This window comes from Mastacembelus armatus, chromosome 18 (assembly GCF_900324485.2).
Source record: "Mastacembelus armatus chromosome 18, fMasArm1.2, whole genome shotgun sequence".
Lineage (NCBI taxonomy): Eukaryota > Metazoa > Chordata > Actinopteri > Synbranchiformes > Mastacembelidae > Mastacembelus > Mastacembelus armatus.
In genome coordinates, this window is record NC_046650.1 from 10,084,812 (window position 1) to 10,104,695 (window position 19,884).

Sequence of the window (19,884 nt, forward strand, 5' to 3'; positions counted from 1 at the left end):
AGATATATGTGAATTCACACTGATATAAGGAGATGTGCTCATAAGTAACTTGTGTAATATGCAACAACGTTTGTTATGTTTACACTGTGACATGATTCTACACGTCAATTAAACAATTAGTGGAACATGAAAATTCACAGACAGTGTCCTGATCCAGTTCCTGACCTGTGGTTGCAGACTCTTGTTTTGATATGACTTCCTGTTTTGGTCTCACCCTCTCTGAGGGTGTCAGAGATCAAGGCAGTCATGGAAGTAGGAGCAGAAACTTAAGTAGCCTCCCAGAGGAGAGTCTCTCAGAGGAAAGAGAGCAGTGCCTGATCCTGAAGCTGTGCATCTTTTGTTGCAAACCTGGTCAGACTGTGTGGGCTTGTCTGGTAAAAGATCAGGATCAGTGCTGGAACACGGCACCTGCTCTCTGATAATTAATGAAGGTAACGCTCAGCATCAAGAACCATCATATTATTCTGGTTATTTTTATTGATTCTGGGGCTGATGCAAACTTCATTACAGGGACCTGGTTCATCAGATACAGATCCCTCTGGAATCCCTTGTATCCATAATCCAGGTACAGGCTCTCAGTAACCAACAACTGTATGATAGTTTCATTCCACTCCCAGTCTGTCATGTTTCATTCAGTACATATCGAGATGGATCCAGCCAGAGGAGCTGAAGTTAGTGAATGACCGACCCCTAAGAAAACCACAACCAACTTCAGAGGTTCCAGGGTTTTGCTAGTTTTTCTAATTAGCACCTTGGCGGCTCCATTTCACCACCTCACCTCTAGTAAATCAATCTTTGCCTGGTCCCCGTCCACTGATCAAGTCTTAAACAAACTCAAATACAGGTTCACCTTGACAAAAGGTGATCATCTTTCCTGATCCTCCCAGGCTTTCCAAATGTGACTGGTGCCATAGACTGCATTACTGCATTACATTACTAGTTACACATACATTCATATCAAGGCCCCTCCAGGCCCCAATGAAGGGGATTTTGTAAACCTAAAGGGGGTTCACTGTATAAATGTGCAGGTGAGTTACTACAATTCTTAATATTGTAGACTGGTAATATATACAAGAATGTATTCCATAAGTACACAGTTGATTGACTAAAATGTCTTAGATGGTGTGTGACTCTATGTGCCATATCACAAATGTGGAAGATAAATGGACAGGATCTGTGCATGACTCAAGAATGTTCAGAGTCATGTTTATGCACATTATTTGAATGTGGTAAGAAAAGTATTAATTTCAATTGTTACACACTTGTGGGACAGGGGTTCTGCCTGTAGGCAGTGATTTATGACCCCATACACTGACCCCAACCCTGGGCCACATATCTGTTACATTGCAGCTCTAGCCAGGACAAGGGCACGTATTGAAATGACCTTTGGGCGACTAAAGGGAAGATTTCAGTGTCTGAAAAATCTGAGGGTTGACTGTCACCTGTTTTTTTTTTTTTCTGCCTTTTTCTTAGTTGCTGATATAAACAAACAAGCACATCATTTCAGTCTTTTGACAAAAGACTGTATATGTAGTTAATATTAGCATTTTGTAAAATATTCTTATATTTCACCTTTACTTGTTCCTAGTTTCTAGTGGGTCCCTTGGTGGTTCTAATATAAAAGATTAAAGTAATTATGAAAATTAAAAAAAGACAAGTCTATAACATATACTGTAATAAGTGATAAAATCACCTGCACGCTCTTTGACCATTGTGGGCAACCAATAGCAGCTTGGCTGATCAGTGTTTCTACTATCGATACATAGCTTCTTTTAAACCAGAGCATGGACACACAATGATCTCAGATAACTCAATCCAGCCACACTAATCATCAACAACAGGTGTGTTCCAAGAACCAAATTAGCCAGATAGTGATTAGCTGGATCATATCATCTCAGATGGGTCTTTTGATCTCAGATGTAATAAGTGATGTATGAAGAACCGGCCCCAGTAAACACAGTTCATAATAGATTAGTTTCAAATGTGACATTTCAATTTACTCTGCTCTAGTTTGTACATATTTACATAAATATCTGTACTGTGAGATAAACATAGTGCACAAAACCCAACACAAAGCACAAGCTGTTTACAGATGATCAAATTAGTTGGAACAGGCCATAATAATAATCTGACAAGTGGAATTTCAAAAAATATGATATATCATCTAAATAAACAGATGGAATTACTAAAATGAATCCACTTTACAAATACTAGATTACTTTACTACAAATACAACTTGTCACCTTGAAAATGAACATCTCAGCTTCTCTTCACACATACAACAGATGTGTTACTGCATTTGTATAGAACAATTCATACACAAAGTAATTCAAAGTGCTTTACAGAAATGAAAGACAAGTCAAAAATTAAAATAAAAGACAGCAAATAGTTAAATAATTAAACCACATTAAATAATTAATTTAATGTGGCTGTTAAAATTCAAGTCTGAGTCCATGATTACCTCTAGATTTCTAACCTGATTTTTAGATTTTAGAGAAAGAGACTCGAGGTGACTGCTGACACTTTCTCTTTGTTTCTGTGGCCCAAAGATGATTATTTCAGTCTTGTCTCTGTTTATTTGGAGACAGTTGTTTTGCATCCACACAGTGATCTGTTCAATACAGTGACACAGTGAATCGACTGGTCCATATTCACCAGCTGTGAGTGAAATGTAAATCTGAGTGTCATCTACATAGTTATGGTAGGACACATTATTGCTGTGTATTAACTGGCCTAATTAACTTGATCATGCTCATTAACCTGATAACTGACTCTAATGTCTAATTGTCCAACATGTATTTTTACCTTCCTCATCCCTGTTGTCATTATCAGATTGTATGTTGCTGACATTAATATCTTCCAGCCAGCTGTTTTCTTGTGCCTGCTGACAGATTGTGACCAAGTTTGATTTTACCACCACCTAATAGATATCAACCACATCTACCATTGGGCTCAAATGAGACAAGTTTTTGCTCCTCATTTTTGATACTTTTGCCTTCTCTGCACCAGTGCAGTTTGGCAGGACCACCAATATTGTGTATCTGCTGTTTGGAAAGCTAAAATGTACACAGCAGTTATACAGCATATAAATGTTGTCAAATCTGTTTCTACATAAATGTTGTTTTTCATGTTGTTGTCCACATGTCTGATGTTTTACTGATGATGCACTTCTCTTTATGGACCTGAAACCAAACCACAGTAAATGTCACTGACAAACAGACACATAATGTAGATGTGATGCTGCTCTCTAACTGTCTTGTGCCAAGTGGTGTGGAAATATTGTGTTTGATGCAGCACAAGAATCAGTACTGCATGTGAACACTAACGTAGTTCAGATTACTCTGTACTCCTGGACTGGACTTAGGACATATTTGGTTTCTAATGCCACAGCCCAGATACACAATGTATTAGTTTAGTTCATATTATGAATAATGGAATAATATGAGCAGTAATATCTCAGTGGCTGTGGTGGTGATATTTGTACCTGAGGCTGCAGCAGGATTCACATTATAGTAGTCAGAGTTCTCCTCTGTGTCGTCACATCCCCCTGTTCAGATGATCACATGAATGGATTTGAACACACACTTATCTACAATCAGACTGCAGTTTGCAGTATCAGTGACTTCATTATTATTATAAAGTCTTTCATGTGGACTTACTGCTCTCGTCAAGACCTCCAGCCTGAACTGAAGATGTCATATTACTGGATTCATCTGTTGGCTGAGCTGAAATTATAATGCAACATGAATTTTGATCATTCAGTAATAATCATATAATCTGACAGATTCACATGAATCAAAGTTTATACTGTACCACGTCCAGTGTTTGCAGAGACTCTGATTGTTTCATAGAGACAAAAATCACCTACAGGTCAGTGAAAATCAAGACAAAGTCAAATTTAGTCACTTAAAAAAAAAAATATATATCTTGACTACAAACTGAGTGTTAGCAATGGTGTGAAAATAAACATGTTTAAGTCTGACCATGAAGAAGAGAAGAGTAATCCTCAATTTCATCCTGGTTGACTTTTTGTTGTGTAGCAGAGTCTTGACTGGGCCTGAAACACAGAAAACACTGAAACTTTTCTAAGGAAAATGTAAAAAATTCTGTTTAAAATGAGAGAAGAGTGTTGTACCAACCTGTTGCAACATGAATCTGTTAAAAATACAAACAGTATTACATTATTTTGTAATCACATTGTTTTACTGCTTTATCTCAAAACATCTGAATTCATCAGTGGTTTTCAGAAAATTCTCAGAAAGTATGTGAAGGTCTCACCGTTTATTTTTTCCCAAAATGCAGCAGCAGGAAAACAATTAGTGAATTAAAAAAAAAAACTCACCTTTTGACTTTTTATAGCAAAACAACAGCATCAGGAGAATAATCAGGAAAAGTCCACAAACCAACCCAGTGATCAGTGGCACAAGAAATGATGAGACTCCAGGGCTGGACACTGGTGGAACAAATAATATACATACAAATATTAATACACTTAAACATAAATACACACCAATATATAACAGCACATCCACATAAATACACATGAATAAAGAAATGTTTTTATTCCTACTCACATTTTACAGAAACCCAACTCTGTGCTGACTCGTTCATTACTTTACATTTGTAAAATCCTTCATCAGACTTTGACACTGCAGAGATGTTCAGCTCCAGTCTGGTGTCACTTTGGACCAGTTTGTCATTTTTATAAAACTCCACATTAAAGGGAAGATTTTCTGTCGTCAACTTGCAGCTGAGAGAAACAGGATCTCCCTCAGTCACAGGAAGGACTGGACTCAGCAGGATGATGTCATCTGTCAGTCAAACAACATGAAGCTTCAGTCAAACATCAGCTGGTGCAGATGGAAACAAATCTCAAATATATTTACTGTTTACTTTAAAGAAGAAGTTCACAGTAGCAAATCACTGACATTTGTATATACACAAGTTCAATGTGTTGTAGTGTAAATGCACCTTTCTACATGTGTGTGTTCAGTAGGTTTTTAAAGATCAAGAAACAAGTAAAACATGTTAGAACATTTCTGAAGACAAAAGAAATGGCCTCGTTCTCACTGGGTCACCAATAGAAATGATCCAAGACGCCTTAAGGTGCTCTTGAAATTTAAATAAATGGTCAGAGACACTGAAACACAGCAGGGAGTGAAGACAAACAGTGAAATCAATAAAAATGACTGAGACTAGAAACAGTTTTATTTAGTTTCAAATGACATCAGTAAATCCCATTTTACTGAAGCAGCCAAACGTCATCACATATATTTACTGTGAACTGACTGAAGCTGTTGAGCAGATTTTGGTAAAACAAACATCACATTCAAATTTAGGCTGAAAAGAAGATTTGTCATCTGGCAAAGATTTGATAGAAATGAAATGAAGACTGGCAGGTTAGTGTCAGAATATAGACTGAACCTTTGTAGAATCAGTCTTTCAATAAATGAAGTAACAAAACATCATGTTAAAATCATTCAGGAAAATGTGATTAAAACTCACTCTGGAAAGTGATGTTGACTGAATTACTGAACTCTCCTGATCCAGACTCACACCAGTACACTGCAGCACTGGACTGTGAAGTGGAGATTTTACATGTGGATCCAGTCATTCTCCCCTTAGAGGGACATGACAGGGACCTGTCCTCAGGAAACCTCCTGACTCTCCACTCAGTAGAGTTTCCCTCACAGCTCAGTGACACAGAGTCAGAGGTGAAGTGCTGCACTCTGTCAGGACTCACTGTGAGAGACGCTGCTGGATCAACATCTGACAAACAACATGATGAACTTGTGAGATAAACACAACTGGACAGTAACATTAAACCACTGCAACAGAAATAATCCTATAGTTTCCTTTAGGATCATACTGACACAGACTTTACTTCTCAGGACTATTTGGTCACAGACAAACAACTGGAAAGACCAAGATGAAGAAATAAACAAACTGACCTGCAGACCAGACCAACTTCAGTTCACTGTACTGAGTGTAAAACACTGGGTCTCCTCTTCCAGCTCTACACACATATCCTGCTGTGTGTGTCTGACCATGAACCATGTAGGAATCCTGTTCAGTCCCACTGCTGCTTCCAGGTAGCAGCTCATAGCTGTAGAAGTCTTCTGATAGTTTGTGAACAGCCTTATACCAGTAGAACCTCCATCCTGCAGATGGATGTTCAACCTCACAGTTCAGAGTTACTGAGGCTCCAGGACTCAGCCATGATGGAGACACAGTGAGGACAGGTTTGGGTTTATCTATTGGAAACAGATTTTCTCAGCATGAAAACAAATAATACAAATATAAAGGTGAACTATCTAAAGTATAATTACCTAAATAACAAATACTTTTCTACAGTTTCAGAAAAAACTAAAATGATGACTGATGAAGTTTGATTTGACTCACAGTCAGAGACTGTCAGTGTGGTGGCATCACTCCACTTTGTTGAAGACTGTGAACCTTTACTTCTGCCCTTACACCTGTATTCTCCATTGGCTGATGACAAAACAGGTTGAATCTTGTAGTCATGTTGTGTTGGAGGTTTCAGTGAGTTAGTTGTTTTCCATTCATACTCCCACTCAGTGTTTGCTCCGTCCATGATCTCACATCTGAGAGTGACCGTCTCACCTCTGAATAGCTGAGACCAGCTGGGCTGCAGAGTCACAACCGCCCTGTTTGGGACTGTTCATGTTCAACAATCAGCAACAACAAAACAAAAATTACAGCAGGTTAAATCAACATCACACCATTAGTTTTAGTCTGAAATATTCATAAATACACAATAGGTTTCTCTGCACTTTGTATTCCATGAAAGTTTTACCAGACTCACTATATTTGTAGATTGTCACTGAGTCACTGTACTCTGTGTAGTAAACTGGGTCTCCTCTTCCTCCTCTGCACCAGTACAGTCCTTCCTGTGACACACTGATTTGTCCAGGTGAGTGGGAAACTGCATCTTGTCCAGTCAGGACTTCAGAAGATGTGTCACCTCTGTACCAGTTGTATTTCCATCCAGATGATGGTTTCAAGTGTGTGAGGTTGTCTGTCTTTGTGTGTCTATATGTGGCCCTGCGACAGACTGGTGACCTGTCCAGGGTGTACCCCTGCCTTCCACCCGAGAGAGAGCTGGGATAGGCTCCAGCGGATCCCCGTGACCCTGAACAGGAAAAGCGGGTATAGAAGATGGATGGATGGATGGATGGATGATGGTTTCACAGAGCAGGTCAGGGTCACACTGCCCCCTGCTGGAATGACTGTGTCATCAGCACTCAGCTGGGCCTTTGGTTTTTCTATTGTTTAGGACGAGAAATACAGAAAAAAATAGGTTATTACTGTGTTTTTGTTTAAAAACAAGTGTATAATAAAGTATTGGTACTACAACTAATATTTTCATGGTCACAGAGAAAATTTGTTGTCTCATGGTAATATATCAACCACTTCCCCCTCCCTTAGCTATGCTGCTATAGGCTTGGTCTGCTTGGGGACTTCCCATCATGCACCAAGCTCCTCTCATGTCATCTCCTCCTGTGTCCTAAATGAATTAATTCAGACTATTCTAAAAAATGTTTATAAGATTAACTATAAGATGTAAATACATTTACATTTATAGTGTACATATTAACACAATCATGGTGATTATTTCAACCGGTTCATAAATAAGTTCTATTAGTCATGATAAACATCCACATGGTAACAAAAAAAAAAAACTGATGACTTACCTGATACAGTCAAAGTCAATTTACTACTTTGTTTAGCAAACTGTGAGCTATTGTGGTGACCAAAGCACTGGTATTCACCACTGTAGTTTGTAGACAGATGTTGAAACATGAAGCGTTTCTCTGAAACGTACTGATGAAATTCTCGACCATCCTTGTTTATTTTATATTCCCAGTCAGTGTCTTTTCCTTCGTTCATGTCACATATGAAGGAAACAGACTCTCCAGTGAAAAAAGTGGACCAGCTGGGCTCAAGGGTCAGCACAGCATCTAAAACACAACAACATCCACACAACACTACACAGTTAGAAATATCACATATTACACTTTTATTCTCTGTTCTACTCACAGTCTGTGTGGATACATAGAGTCAAATAATAAAGACACTAACAAACAATAAAACAGAAAAACAATGTGCTTCAGACCAACAAAGCAGATTCATCTTGATTAAAAAATAGAAAGAAACTAAAGTAAAACTGTGTAATTACCTTGAGCGTGTCCATAGTAGAGGAGTGGATTCAGCACTGAAATAAAGGAAGAAACTTCAGACATTATCAAACTGACAGAAACAAATACAGAATAAACACAGACACAATAAAACTACTGGGGATTTATTCCAAAAAGCAGGTTTAACAAACTTAACCCTGAACTCTGAGTTGACTAACCCTGAATTAACAGTGTGCAGGAGGACTATGAAAAGTCATCATCAATGGAGGTCAGACACAACGATTCACCATGACAACAGGGAAAAAAGGTCAAACAAGTGGAATCAGAAAATCTGCTGCGAAATGAAAAATAGGTATATCAGTTTTTTCATTTTTCCATTGGATATGTCATGGATAGAAAATTGAGCTAAAACTTAATTTTACATCAGTCTGACCAATGAAGAAAAGTATTTTACACAACTGAAATCAAGTGAAATCACAGTTGTTCTAATAGGCCAATCTACTCAGTGTCAGTGTAATAAATGAAGAGGGCAGCCTACAGAGTTTATACTGAACTGAGGATAAATCCACACTGTGGAGGAAAGATCACTGACTGACTGATCATAAATACAATCACATCAGTAAAGAAAAATTATTAACTACTGTCTAATCAGGATTTTATCTGCTTCTTCTGGTGCAAACGTCTGAAAATGAATGTTCAACATGAACTGTATGACTGAGGAAATGAAACGGTCTGACAGCTTCTGCAGACTCCACAGGAAGGAGACACAGAAACTCAGTTTCTTCAAGAAAACCTGTCAGAGAGCAGGTTAGTAAATTACACAGTAACTGACTCTGAGTTTAAATGATCTGTGATTCTGGAAACACAAACTCTGAGTTTCCCTCAACTCAGGATTAAACTACTCTGAGTTTTGACTAAACCGACTTTCCCTCTATTGTCATCAGGGACAACTATGGCTGAATATTGTAGAACATGTATAATGTTTACATCAAATGAACACTGCTGATGAAGCAACATTATCTTTGTGTGATGACTGAACACAGCTCTCTGATCCAAACTGAGCCCAGTCACCAGCCAATATCCTGCCTACAAAACAACCATGTTGGTAAAAGTCAGTGATGTACTCACAGAATAACGACAGCACACAGAGCAAAGTGTGTCCCATCCTCACATCCAGCACTGACACTCTGTTGTTCTGCCTCTGACAAATATTTCCACTTTGTTTCAAGGCAAAACTTCAAACTGCAGCGTATGAAGAGAAACACTGAACTGTGCACAAGAGACTAGTTCAGTGACACACCTATAACCTCTTAATATCTTAATATAATAACCCACTTCCTCCTCTTTTCCACATAATTCACACCTCTGCACTGGGTTTGACCACACACTTGACTGTCATGGTTACACTTCCTGCTCGGCCACTGCAGCTACAAATTAAGTTGACTCTTTTTACAAAAGAGAAAATATAGAACCAAATAAAAATATGATGGAACAGGCCATAACTGATTTTTACAAGAAGACACCCAAGCTTCTTGCTTGAATGACTGGCGCCCTGTTGCTCTGACTCCCATCATCAGTAAGTGCTTAGAGAAGCTTATCAGAGATCACATCTACTCTGTATTACCACCATCACTCGACCCACTGCAGTTCGCCTACAGCAAGAACTGACAGACAGACAGCAGATGGTCAGAGTTGGCAGCAACATCTTCTACCCGCTGACCCTTAACACTGGAGCCCCACAGGGCTGTGTTCTCGGTCCTCTCCTGTACATCCATAACTATGCAGATGACACTCAGATTTACATATCACTCACAGCAGGTGAATATGGACCAGTCGATTCACTGTGTCACTGTATTGAACAGGTCACTGTGTGGATGCAAAACAACTGTCTCCAAATAAACAGAGACAAGACTGAAATAATCATCTTTGGGCCACAGAAACAAAGAGAAAGTGTCAGCAGTCACCTCAAGTCTCTTTCTCTAAAATTTAAAAATCAAGTTAGAAATCTAGAAGTAATCATGGACTCAGACTTGAATTTTACCATCTCAAAAACATTGCCAGAATCAAAGGGATCATGTCGAAACCAGACTTGGAGAGACTCATCCATGCATTTATCTCTAGCAGGTTAGATTACTGTAACAGCCTGTTCACGGGGCTCTCAAAAAGAGCTGTAAGGCAGCTGCAGTACATTCAGAACGCTGCTGCTTGTGTCCGGACTAGAACCAGGAAGTACAAACACTGGCTTCCTGTCTCTCAGAGAACAGACTTTAAAACAGCACTGCTTGTGTATAGGTCTCTTCATGGCTCAGCACCACCGTACATCGCTAACATGTTGGTGCCATACGAACCAACCAGCATATAACAACTGACAGTGTTTTATCCAAAGTGATTTATCTGCACTCAGTCTCCTTTAATTTTATTTCAAGTTCATCTTCCACTATTTGCTGTTTCTTATGTTGATTTTTGCTTATGTGCTTTTAACTTGTCTTTTATTTCTGTAAAGCACTTTGAATTACTCTGTGTATGAACTGTGCTATAGAAATAAACTTGCCTTGCCTTACACGCATGACTGAGTCGCCACACACAGCTCCAGTGTCATCATCAAATTGGCAGATGACACGACGTTTCTAGGTCTGATCACCGACGATGATGAATCAGCCTACAGAGAAGAGGTGCGCACCCTGACTAACTGGTGCCACAACAACAACCTCCCTCTGATCAACAAGACCAAGGAGCTGGTGGTGGATCTCAGGAGGCGGACCAGTGAGCATCCCCCCCATTACCATCGACATGATTCCAATGGAGCGGGTCAATAGCTTCAAGTTCCTTGGTGTTCACATCACTGAGGACCTCACATGGACTACCCACACACAGTCAATAGTAAGGAAGACCCGCTGTCACGGCAGAAATGGTTCAGAGAGAAGGAGAACATTGCACTTGGTACTGTTGTACTTATTGTTGATGAGCAGCTTCCAAGAGCTTTTTGGAAAGTTGGCACAGTCTCCTCCATTCTTCCTAATCCAGATGGTAGGGTGAGAACAGCAAAGGTAAATGTGAGGGTCAAACATACACAAGACCAGTGACTAAGTTGATTGAATTGCCTTTTTTACCCCCTGACACCAAGAACTAACTAACTTTTACCACTGGCAAATTTGCTTAAACAAATTTGGGGGCGGCTGTACAAAAGAGTCTTAAGTGTTCAGATTTGTTCATTTTAAAGAGTCGACTCAGTTCATCAGCATGTCCGTGAAGTGGGCGTGGTTTAGTGCAAGCCTCGAGGTTATCTTTGGACTTATCTTCCAGTATTAAGTGAGTGAGCAAAGAGGCTTCAAAATGGAGAAACAGCTGTCAGTTGTGATTGCAGGTGTTGATCAGTGTGCGTCCTCGAAGAAAGTGAGTATTTTTCTTGCTCATCTTATTCTAATAATTATTACCTGATCAATAATGTGTTTTCTAGTATTTTATATACATATATAAATATTTATATATATATTGGATAAATGAACGCTCTGTAAGACGAATATGTTCAGCGCTCACGCTGCCTTGTGTGCTTCACGTGCTCCTCACATGGCTACTTCATGTGACATCAGTAGAGCGCCATTTTGTCATCAGTCAGAGGCTGATCTGAGTTTTTATTCTTTATTTATGGAACCACACCCACATTCAAATACAAACACCTCATTGTGAGTGAATGAACACCTGGCAACACACCTCAGAAGGTGTCAACACAAGGAGCAGTTCGTTCAGTCACTAATCAGCTTTGTCCTGGATTAGAGAACGGGAATGGGAAAAGCTGGAATGCTGATTGCTCGCTGGGCAGCACGTCTGCCTTGTGTTGACTACGATGTTGTCTATCGACCTGGTTCCCTGAATCACACAGCAGACTGCTTGTGTCGCCTTCCCATACCTGCACCTGCAGATTCCTCTGCTGATGTGGAGCCTGAAATTGTTGCGTTCATTTCCTCGACACTGAGCTCTCTTTCTGTGACTGACTTCGAAACTGCTTGTGCTGCTTGTCCTGAACTGGAAAAACTATGACAGCAAATCACACGTGGCTGGCCACCCTCCATCAAAGCAGTGAGTCAGGACATGATTCCATATTTCAGAGTGAGAGACGAACTCTCAGTAAAAGATGCTTTAATTTTCAGAGGAACAAGGCTGTTAGTCCCTGTAGCCCTTCGACACACTGTGAATTCCTTGGCACGTGAGGCTCACCAGGGAGTAGTGCGTACAAAACAGAGACTACAGGAACTTTACTGGTGGCCGCAGATGGACTCTCAGGTCCAGTCAACTGTATCTACATGCATTCCCTGCCAGTCCAATGACAAAACTCCCCCCAGCCAGTGCTGCAGCCAGTTCAGTTTCCTGAGGACCCATGGAAAAAATTGGGTCTGGATGTCGTCAGATCATTTGAAACAGCCACCCCTGTTTGCAGATATGCTATAACACTCACAGACTTTCATTCCAAGTGGTAATTAAGGTGGTAAGTAGGAAGGAGAGGGTACAAGAAGAAGGAAAAGGGGGATGAAGAGTTAGTTGTGATCGTGCAGATGTGAAGTTGCTGTTCAGAATAATCGAAAAGCCTCGGATGAAAGATACAGTGTTGTGCTTCCTTGAGAGATCTAACAGCGAGACAGCTTCTTCTCACAGGCCATGGCTGATATATGTGATTTCACACTGATATAAGGAGATGTGCTCATAAGTAACTTGTATAATATGTAACAACGTTTGTTATGTTTACACTGTGACATGATTCTACACTTCAATTAAACAATTAGTGGAACATAAAAATTCACTGACAGTGTCCTGATCCAGTTCCTGACCTGTGCTTGCAGACTCTTATTTTGATATGACTTCCTGTTTTGGTCTCACCCTCTCTGTACTGATTTGATCACACTCTTTACCTGTTTACTGAAACCTGTGTCTAATTGTCCAGTGTGTCGTTTTACCTCTTGTCTCATCCTGCTTGTCATTGCCTGTTTTTGCCTCCTGTGTTTTCATATTTTTGCCTTGTCACTCACCACAAGCCTGATTTTTGTTCCTGTCCTGACCAAGAGTTTCACCTTCACCCTCTTGACTTTCTTGGTTCCCTCAACACCTGCCACAGACAAAGGAATGAGGGGACCCAGTCTTTCTGGACTCCAAAACCGAGGAGGCTGGTTCCAAGCATCAGTACTCCATCTCCACACATGGGGGAGCTCAGGAGTCAGAGATCAGGGCAGTCATGGAAGGAGGAGCAGAAACTAAAGTAGCCTCCCAGAGGAGAGTCTCTCAGAGGAAAGAGAGCAGTGTCTGATCCTGAAGCTGTGCATCTTCTGTGGCAAACCTGGTCAGACTGTGTGGGCTTGTCTGGTAAAAGATCAGGATCAGTGCTGGAACACGGCACCTGCTCTCTGATTATTGATGAAGGTAACGCTCAGCATCAAGAACCATCATATTATTCTGGTTATTTTTATTGATTCTGGGGCTGATGCAAACTTCATTACAGGGACCTGGTTCATCAGATACAGATCCCTCTGTCAGGATCCATTTCTCTGGACTTCCTGTTATTTTATTTTGAAGGATCCTGACAGGAACTGGTTTTGATTATTTCTGTTTCCTTTATGTTAATCTAATTTGGTTGATTGTTTTCACCTGTTTCTTGTTTTGTGCCCGGTCCTTTTATACCTTGGTTGCTCTTTGTTTAGTTGCCGGGTTGTCTGTTCTGTTACGCTTTGTCTAGAGTCCCTGTCAAGATATCTATTGACCCTATTTGATTCACTTGTTTTCTTTTGGAGTTTTGGATTCCGGGTTACTTTGGTACCCTCAGCTTTAAGTTAAGTATTCTGCCTTCTTTATTTTGTTCCCTGTCCTCTCCCCCATGTTTCCTGTTCTTGTGTCACTGTCTCGTCTCTTGTTCTGTGTTCTCTTGCCCTGTTGTCCTTGTCTATGATTCTGTTCTCTGTGTAGGCTGGTGCGTCTCCCTCTTTGTACGTGTGTGTGACCCAGTCTACCTCATGCCCTGACTCCCTGTCTCCTCGTTCTTGTTTCCTTGTAGTCTGGTGCGTCTCCCCAGTGGTGTGTGACCCAGACTACCTCATGTTATAACTCCCTAGTTGTGTTTTGTTCTCTTGTGGTCTGGTGCGTCTCCCAAGGTGTGTGTGTGACCCAGACCTTCATGCCCTGACTCCTCGTTCTCATGTTTAATTGTCTGTGTGGTCTGGTGTGTCTCCCAAGGTGTGTGTGACCCAGACCTTCATGCCCTGACTCCTCGTTTTCTTGTTCAAGTGTCTGTGTGATCTGGTGCGTCTCCCCGAGTGTGTGTGACCCAGATTCCTCCGACCTTGTGTCCTTGTCCTATGTTCATGTTTTCATGTAGACCCCCCTGCCTTGATTCCTGATGTCCTGTTTATATTTCATGTCCTTGTGTTACCCTGCCTAGACCTGCCCCTTCTTGGTCTGTTTTGGTTCCTGTTTCTCCTACCCTGTAAATAAAAGTCTTGAGTTGAACCTTTAAGTACCAGAGTGGGCGCATCTTTTGGTCCAAACTTTATAATAATTCCCCGAGCCCTGACACCCTCTGGAATCCCTTGTATCCATAATCCAGGTACAGGCTCTCAGTAACCAACAACTGTATGATAGTTTCATTCCACTCCCAGTCTGTCATGTTTCATTCAGTACATATCGAGATGGATCCAGCCAGAGGAGCTGAAGTTAGTGAATGACCGACCCCTAAAAAAACCACAACCAACTTCAGAGGTTTCAGGGTTTTGCTAGTTTTTATAATTAGCACCTTGGCGGCTCCATTTCACCACCTCACCTCTAGGAAATCAAACTTTGCCTGGTCCCCGTCCACTGATCAAGTCTTCAACAAACTCAAATGCAGGTTCACCTTGACAAAAGATGCTCATCTTCCCTGATCCTGATCACCTACTCAAAGTGAAGGTCCAGGATGAAACAGAGAAGACAAAATGCATTGATATAACTTCCATCTTCATCTGAGATGGTATCTTCCAGCTTCTGATTGGCTGAACACACCTGATCCAGGTAATCAGCAGTGGGTAAAGGGTTAGTCAGAAAAGAAGCAGGGCAGGGGACCATTGGGGACCGAAGATGGACGTTCAGGATCAGTGTGGAGAGTAGAAGTGACAATGACTGAAACCTGTTCTCACAGACATAAATATCCCTCAACATTGTTTTAACACCAACTGGAAACATCACAAACTATTCCTTTAAAATGTAGATCACAATAATAAATCCAGTTTTTCACTATGAGCTGATATAAATTGAACATGAACAGATAAATCTATTTCACACTGTAGGGTCACTATAAGAAACAAAAACATCACATATATGCAAAATTAGAATAAACCATAGGACAAACGTTGTTTACTTCATCCTGGTGAAAATAAATACATACAGTACCTGTTATATACGTTTTACAATGGCAGAGGAAAATTAACATATTGTAGCTGCATTTAAACTTAAAAACTAACAATGAAACATAACTATAGTAGATAAACACTAAATGGGAACATTTAAACTATTATAGGTGATAATGTGTCGTTTCCCTGTCAGATACAACAGAGGGTTAAATTACTATGATGCATTTCCTTTAAATGAGCTACTTGTAGATTAACTGTAAAAAATACTGTGATATTTGCAGAGCAGACGTGTATATAATGGTTACAGTATAAAAGCTGCAAATATTGTCAAAACAAAGATGTGGTTTTTCATGTTGTCATCCATTCTACTGTTTTTCCCCATAATGACCTTATTTATTTAAATATAGGGTCACTCAAAAATTAAAGAGGCTTTCTAATTTCTAATTCTCATTTACCTCTGTACATAAATCAATACAAAATGATGTTTTCACTGCATTATTACCAACAGCTGCTCCTGTTCTGACTTCAGACTAAACAGTTTCATCCTCAGGACTTGGTTTCCCTGTAAACACAGTTCAAAATAGATTAGTTTCAAATGTGACATTTCAATTTGCTCTGTTCTAGTTGGTACATAAATGTCTGTACTGTGAGATAAACATGGTGCACAAAACCCAACACAAAGCACAAGATTTTAACAGATGATCATATTAGTTGGAAAAGGCCATAATAATAATAATCTGACAGGAGGAATTTCAAGTAATAATTTAAGAAAATGGAAAGAAAAATGATGATATCATCAAAATAAACATAAAATTGCTAAAATGAATCCATTTTACAAATACTGAAATATATTGTTGGACAATAACATCTTCAGGTGGATGTAGGTTTTACTTACTTTTCTTTTTCTTGGCTTTAGCTTTATTGTGGGAGCGTACCTGGGCGTACAGCTGGTTATCATCTAAAACAAAAGACATTTTTCAACTTTTATTTGAACAACAGTTACATGTGGACGGACAAAGAGGCAGAATAAAGACAATAACAACATGTGGTCTGCTCTTCTCTTTTAAAACAACATCAGGTTCTGCTTGTTCTAATCTTCCCTCCTGTTCACACCTGCACATTACAAGATCCCTTCCTAAAGAGCGTTCAGTGTCAGTGATGGCTCATCACATCCACAGTCCTCATTTGTGTAAAAATGGGTTTAAAGTTTCTCTGTGCTGATATGAAGCTTCAGCAGTCTGAGTCAGTGATGTAATGACACGTACCTGCAGCTGATCCAGTCTTCACCTCAGAGTAAACACAGCTCTCCTCTGCTTCATTTGTCTTCTCTGTTAGAACAATCACATGATTTATTTAGTCCCTGCTGGACAACAACAGCATCTCAACTATTTTCTATTTGCTGCATGTGGCTCTTACATAAAATAACATACTCACCCTTCTTAGCAACATTTTTAAGCTCAATCAAAGAGTATGTGACTTCACTGGATTCATCTGAAATATAGATTTTATTATTACAGAGAGAATCAGTCATTTACACTAACATCCTTTCTGACTTCTCCATGTTAACTAAAAGGTGAATACTGTACCATTTTCAGCACCTTCAGGGCTTTTGACTGATTCATAGAGACAAGTATCATCTACAGGAAATAAAGTCAATAATTATTTGAATCCCATTAAATCATTTTCATAATCTTCCAGATCAGTAAACCAAAAACATAAATGTTAATGTTAGAGTTAACAGTATACAGTATTGTTCAAAATAATAGCAGTACAATGTGACTAACCAGAATAATCCAGGTTTTTAGTATATTTTTTATTGCTACATGGAAACAAGTTACCAGTAGGTGCAGTAGATTCTCAGAAAATAAACAAGACCCAGCATTCATGATATGCACGCTCTTAAGGCTGTGCAACTGGGAAATTAGTTGAAAGGGGTGTGTTTAAAAAAATAGCAGTGTCTGCCGTTGACTGTACAAACTCAAAACTATTTTGTACAAACGTTTTTGTTTCTAGGATTTAGCAATCCTGTGAATCACTAAACTAATATTTAGTTGTATGACCACAGTTTTTTATAACTGCTTCACATCTGTGTGACATGGAGTCAACCAACTTGTGGCACCTTTCAGCTGTTATTCCACTCCATGATTCAATAACAACATTCCACAATTCATTTACATTTCTTGGTTTTGCTTCAGAAACAGCATTTTTGATATCAGCCCACAAGTTCTCGATTGGATTATGGTCTGGGGATTGGGCTGGCCTCTCCATAACATTCATTTTGTTGGTTTGGAACCAAGACTTTACTCGTTTACTAGTGTGTTTGGGGTCATTGTCTTGTTGAAACAACCATTTCAAGGGCATGTCCTCTTCAGCATAAGGCAACATGTCCTCTTCAAGTATTTTGACATATGCAAACTGATCCATGATCCCTGGTATGTGATAAATAGGCCCAACACCATAGTAGGAGAAACATGCCCATATCATGATGCTGGCACCACCATGCTTCACTGTCTTCACTGTGTACTGTGGCTTGAATTCAGAGTTTGGGGGTCGTCTCACAAACTGTCTATGGCCCTTGGACCCAACAAGATCAATTTTACTCTCATCAGTCCACAAAATGTTCCTCAATTTCTCTTTAGGCCAGTTGATGTGTTCTTTGGCAAACTGTAACCTCTTCTGCACATGCCTTTTTTTTTAACAGAGGGACTTTGCGGGGGATTCTTGAAAATAGATTAGCTTCACACAGACGTCTTCGAACTGTCACAGTACTTACAGGTAACTCCAGACTGTCTTTGATCATCCTGGAGCTGATCATTGGCTGAGCCTTTGCCATTCTGGTTATTCTTCGATCCATTTTGATGGTTGTCTTCCATTTTCTTCCACGTCTCTCTGGTTTTGCCCTCCATTTTAAGGCACTGGAGATCATTTTAGCTGAGCAGCCTATAATTTTTTGCACCTCTTCATAGGTTTTCCCCTCTCCAATCAACTTTTTAATCAAAGTACGCTGTTCTTCTGAACAATGTCTTGAACGACCCATTTTCCTCAGACTTTCAAATGCATGTTCAACAAGTGCTGGATCCATCCTTAAATAGGGGCCACCTGATTCACATCTGTTTTTTCACAAAATTGATGACCTCACTGATTGAATGCCACATGATATGCACAGCCTTAAGAGCGTGCATATCATGAATGCTGGGTCTTGTTTGTTTTCTGAGAATCTACTGCACCTACTGGTAACTTGTTTCCATGTAGCAATAAAAAATATACTAAAAACATGGATTATTCTGGTTAGTCACATTGTACTGCTATTATTTTGAACAATACTGTATGATAATATAACAGACTGACCATTGACAGAAGCATATTCATGTTGAGTTTCCTGTTGGTTGATCATGTGGTCCATAGCAGGGCTCTGATTGGTGCTCTGGGACCTGGTGGGCCCCCAACCTGTGTAGTAGACAGAACAGATTGAATAAGGAACATGTACTGTACTGTTGTTTTATTCCCAATGAGTGAAGACACAGTTGGACCAACCTGATAAAGTGTGAATCTGTAAAAAACATGGTTTTGTTTATTATTACAGGACATGGAATTAAATCACGACACATCTGTGATTTTGGGGTTTTAGTGAATTAAAAGAAAAAACTCACCTTTTGACTTTTTGTAGCAAAACAACAGCATCAGGAGAATAATCAGGAAAAGTCCACAAACCAACCCAGTGATCAATGGCACAAGAAATGATGAGACTCCAGGTCTGGACACTGGTGGAACAAATAAAAAATATACAAATATTAACACACTTAAATACACACAAATATATAACAGCACATCCCCTAATATACATGAATAAATAAATGTTTTGATTCCTACTCACATTTTACAGAAACCCAACTCTGTGCTGACTCTTTCATTACTTTACATTTGTAAAATCCTTCATCAGACTTTGACACTGCAGAGATGTTCAGCTCCAGTCTGGTGTCATTTTGGACCAGTTTGTCATTTTTATAAAACTCCACATTAAAGGGAAGATTTTCTGTCGTCAACTTGCAGCTGAGAGAAACAGGATCTCCCTCAGTCACAGGAAGGACTGGACTCAGCAGGATGATGTCATCTGTCAGTCAAACAACATGAAGCTTCAGTCAAACATCAGCTGGTGCAGATGGAAACAAATCTCAAATATATTTACTGTTTACTTTAAAGAAGAAGTTCACAGTAGCAAATCACTGACATTTGTATATACACAAGTTCAATGTGTTGTAGTGTAAATGCACCTTTCTACATGTGTGTGTTCAGTAGGTTTTTAAAGATCAAGAAACAAGTAAAACATGTTAGAACATTTCTGAAGACAAAAGAAATGGCCT

The 19,884-nt window shown here is 39.6% G+C and overlaps 1 protein-coding gene and 1 long non-coding RNA gene across 2 annotated transcripts in view; both read right to left on the minus strand.

The window, feature by feature from the left end:
• LOC113125193 (titin-like) overlaps positions 1 to 19,884 on the minus strand; it is a 245,017-nt gene that overhangs the window by 180,152 nt on the left and 44,981 nt on the right. Inside the window, exon 30 of the mRNA XM_026298523.2 lies at positions 5,952 to 6,254. Coding sequence (XP_026154308.1) covers positions 5,952 to 6,254 — 303 coding nt within the window. The remainder of the gene's footprint in view (positions 1 to 5,951; positions 6,255 to 19,884) is intronic.
• On the minus strand, positions 3,702 to 4,129 carry LOC113125200 (uncharacterized). Its single transcript, XR_003295124.1, has 3 exons — positions 3,984 to 4,129; positions 3,814 to 3,864; positions 3,702 to 3,725 (listed from the first exon to the last, which is right to left on the minus strand). It is a non-coding gene; the product is annotated as an uncharacterized LOC113125200 (long non-coding RNA).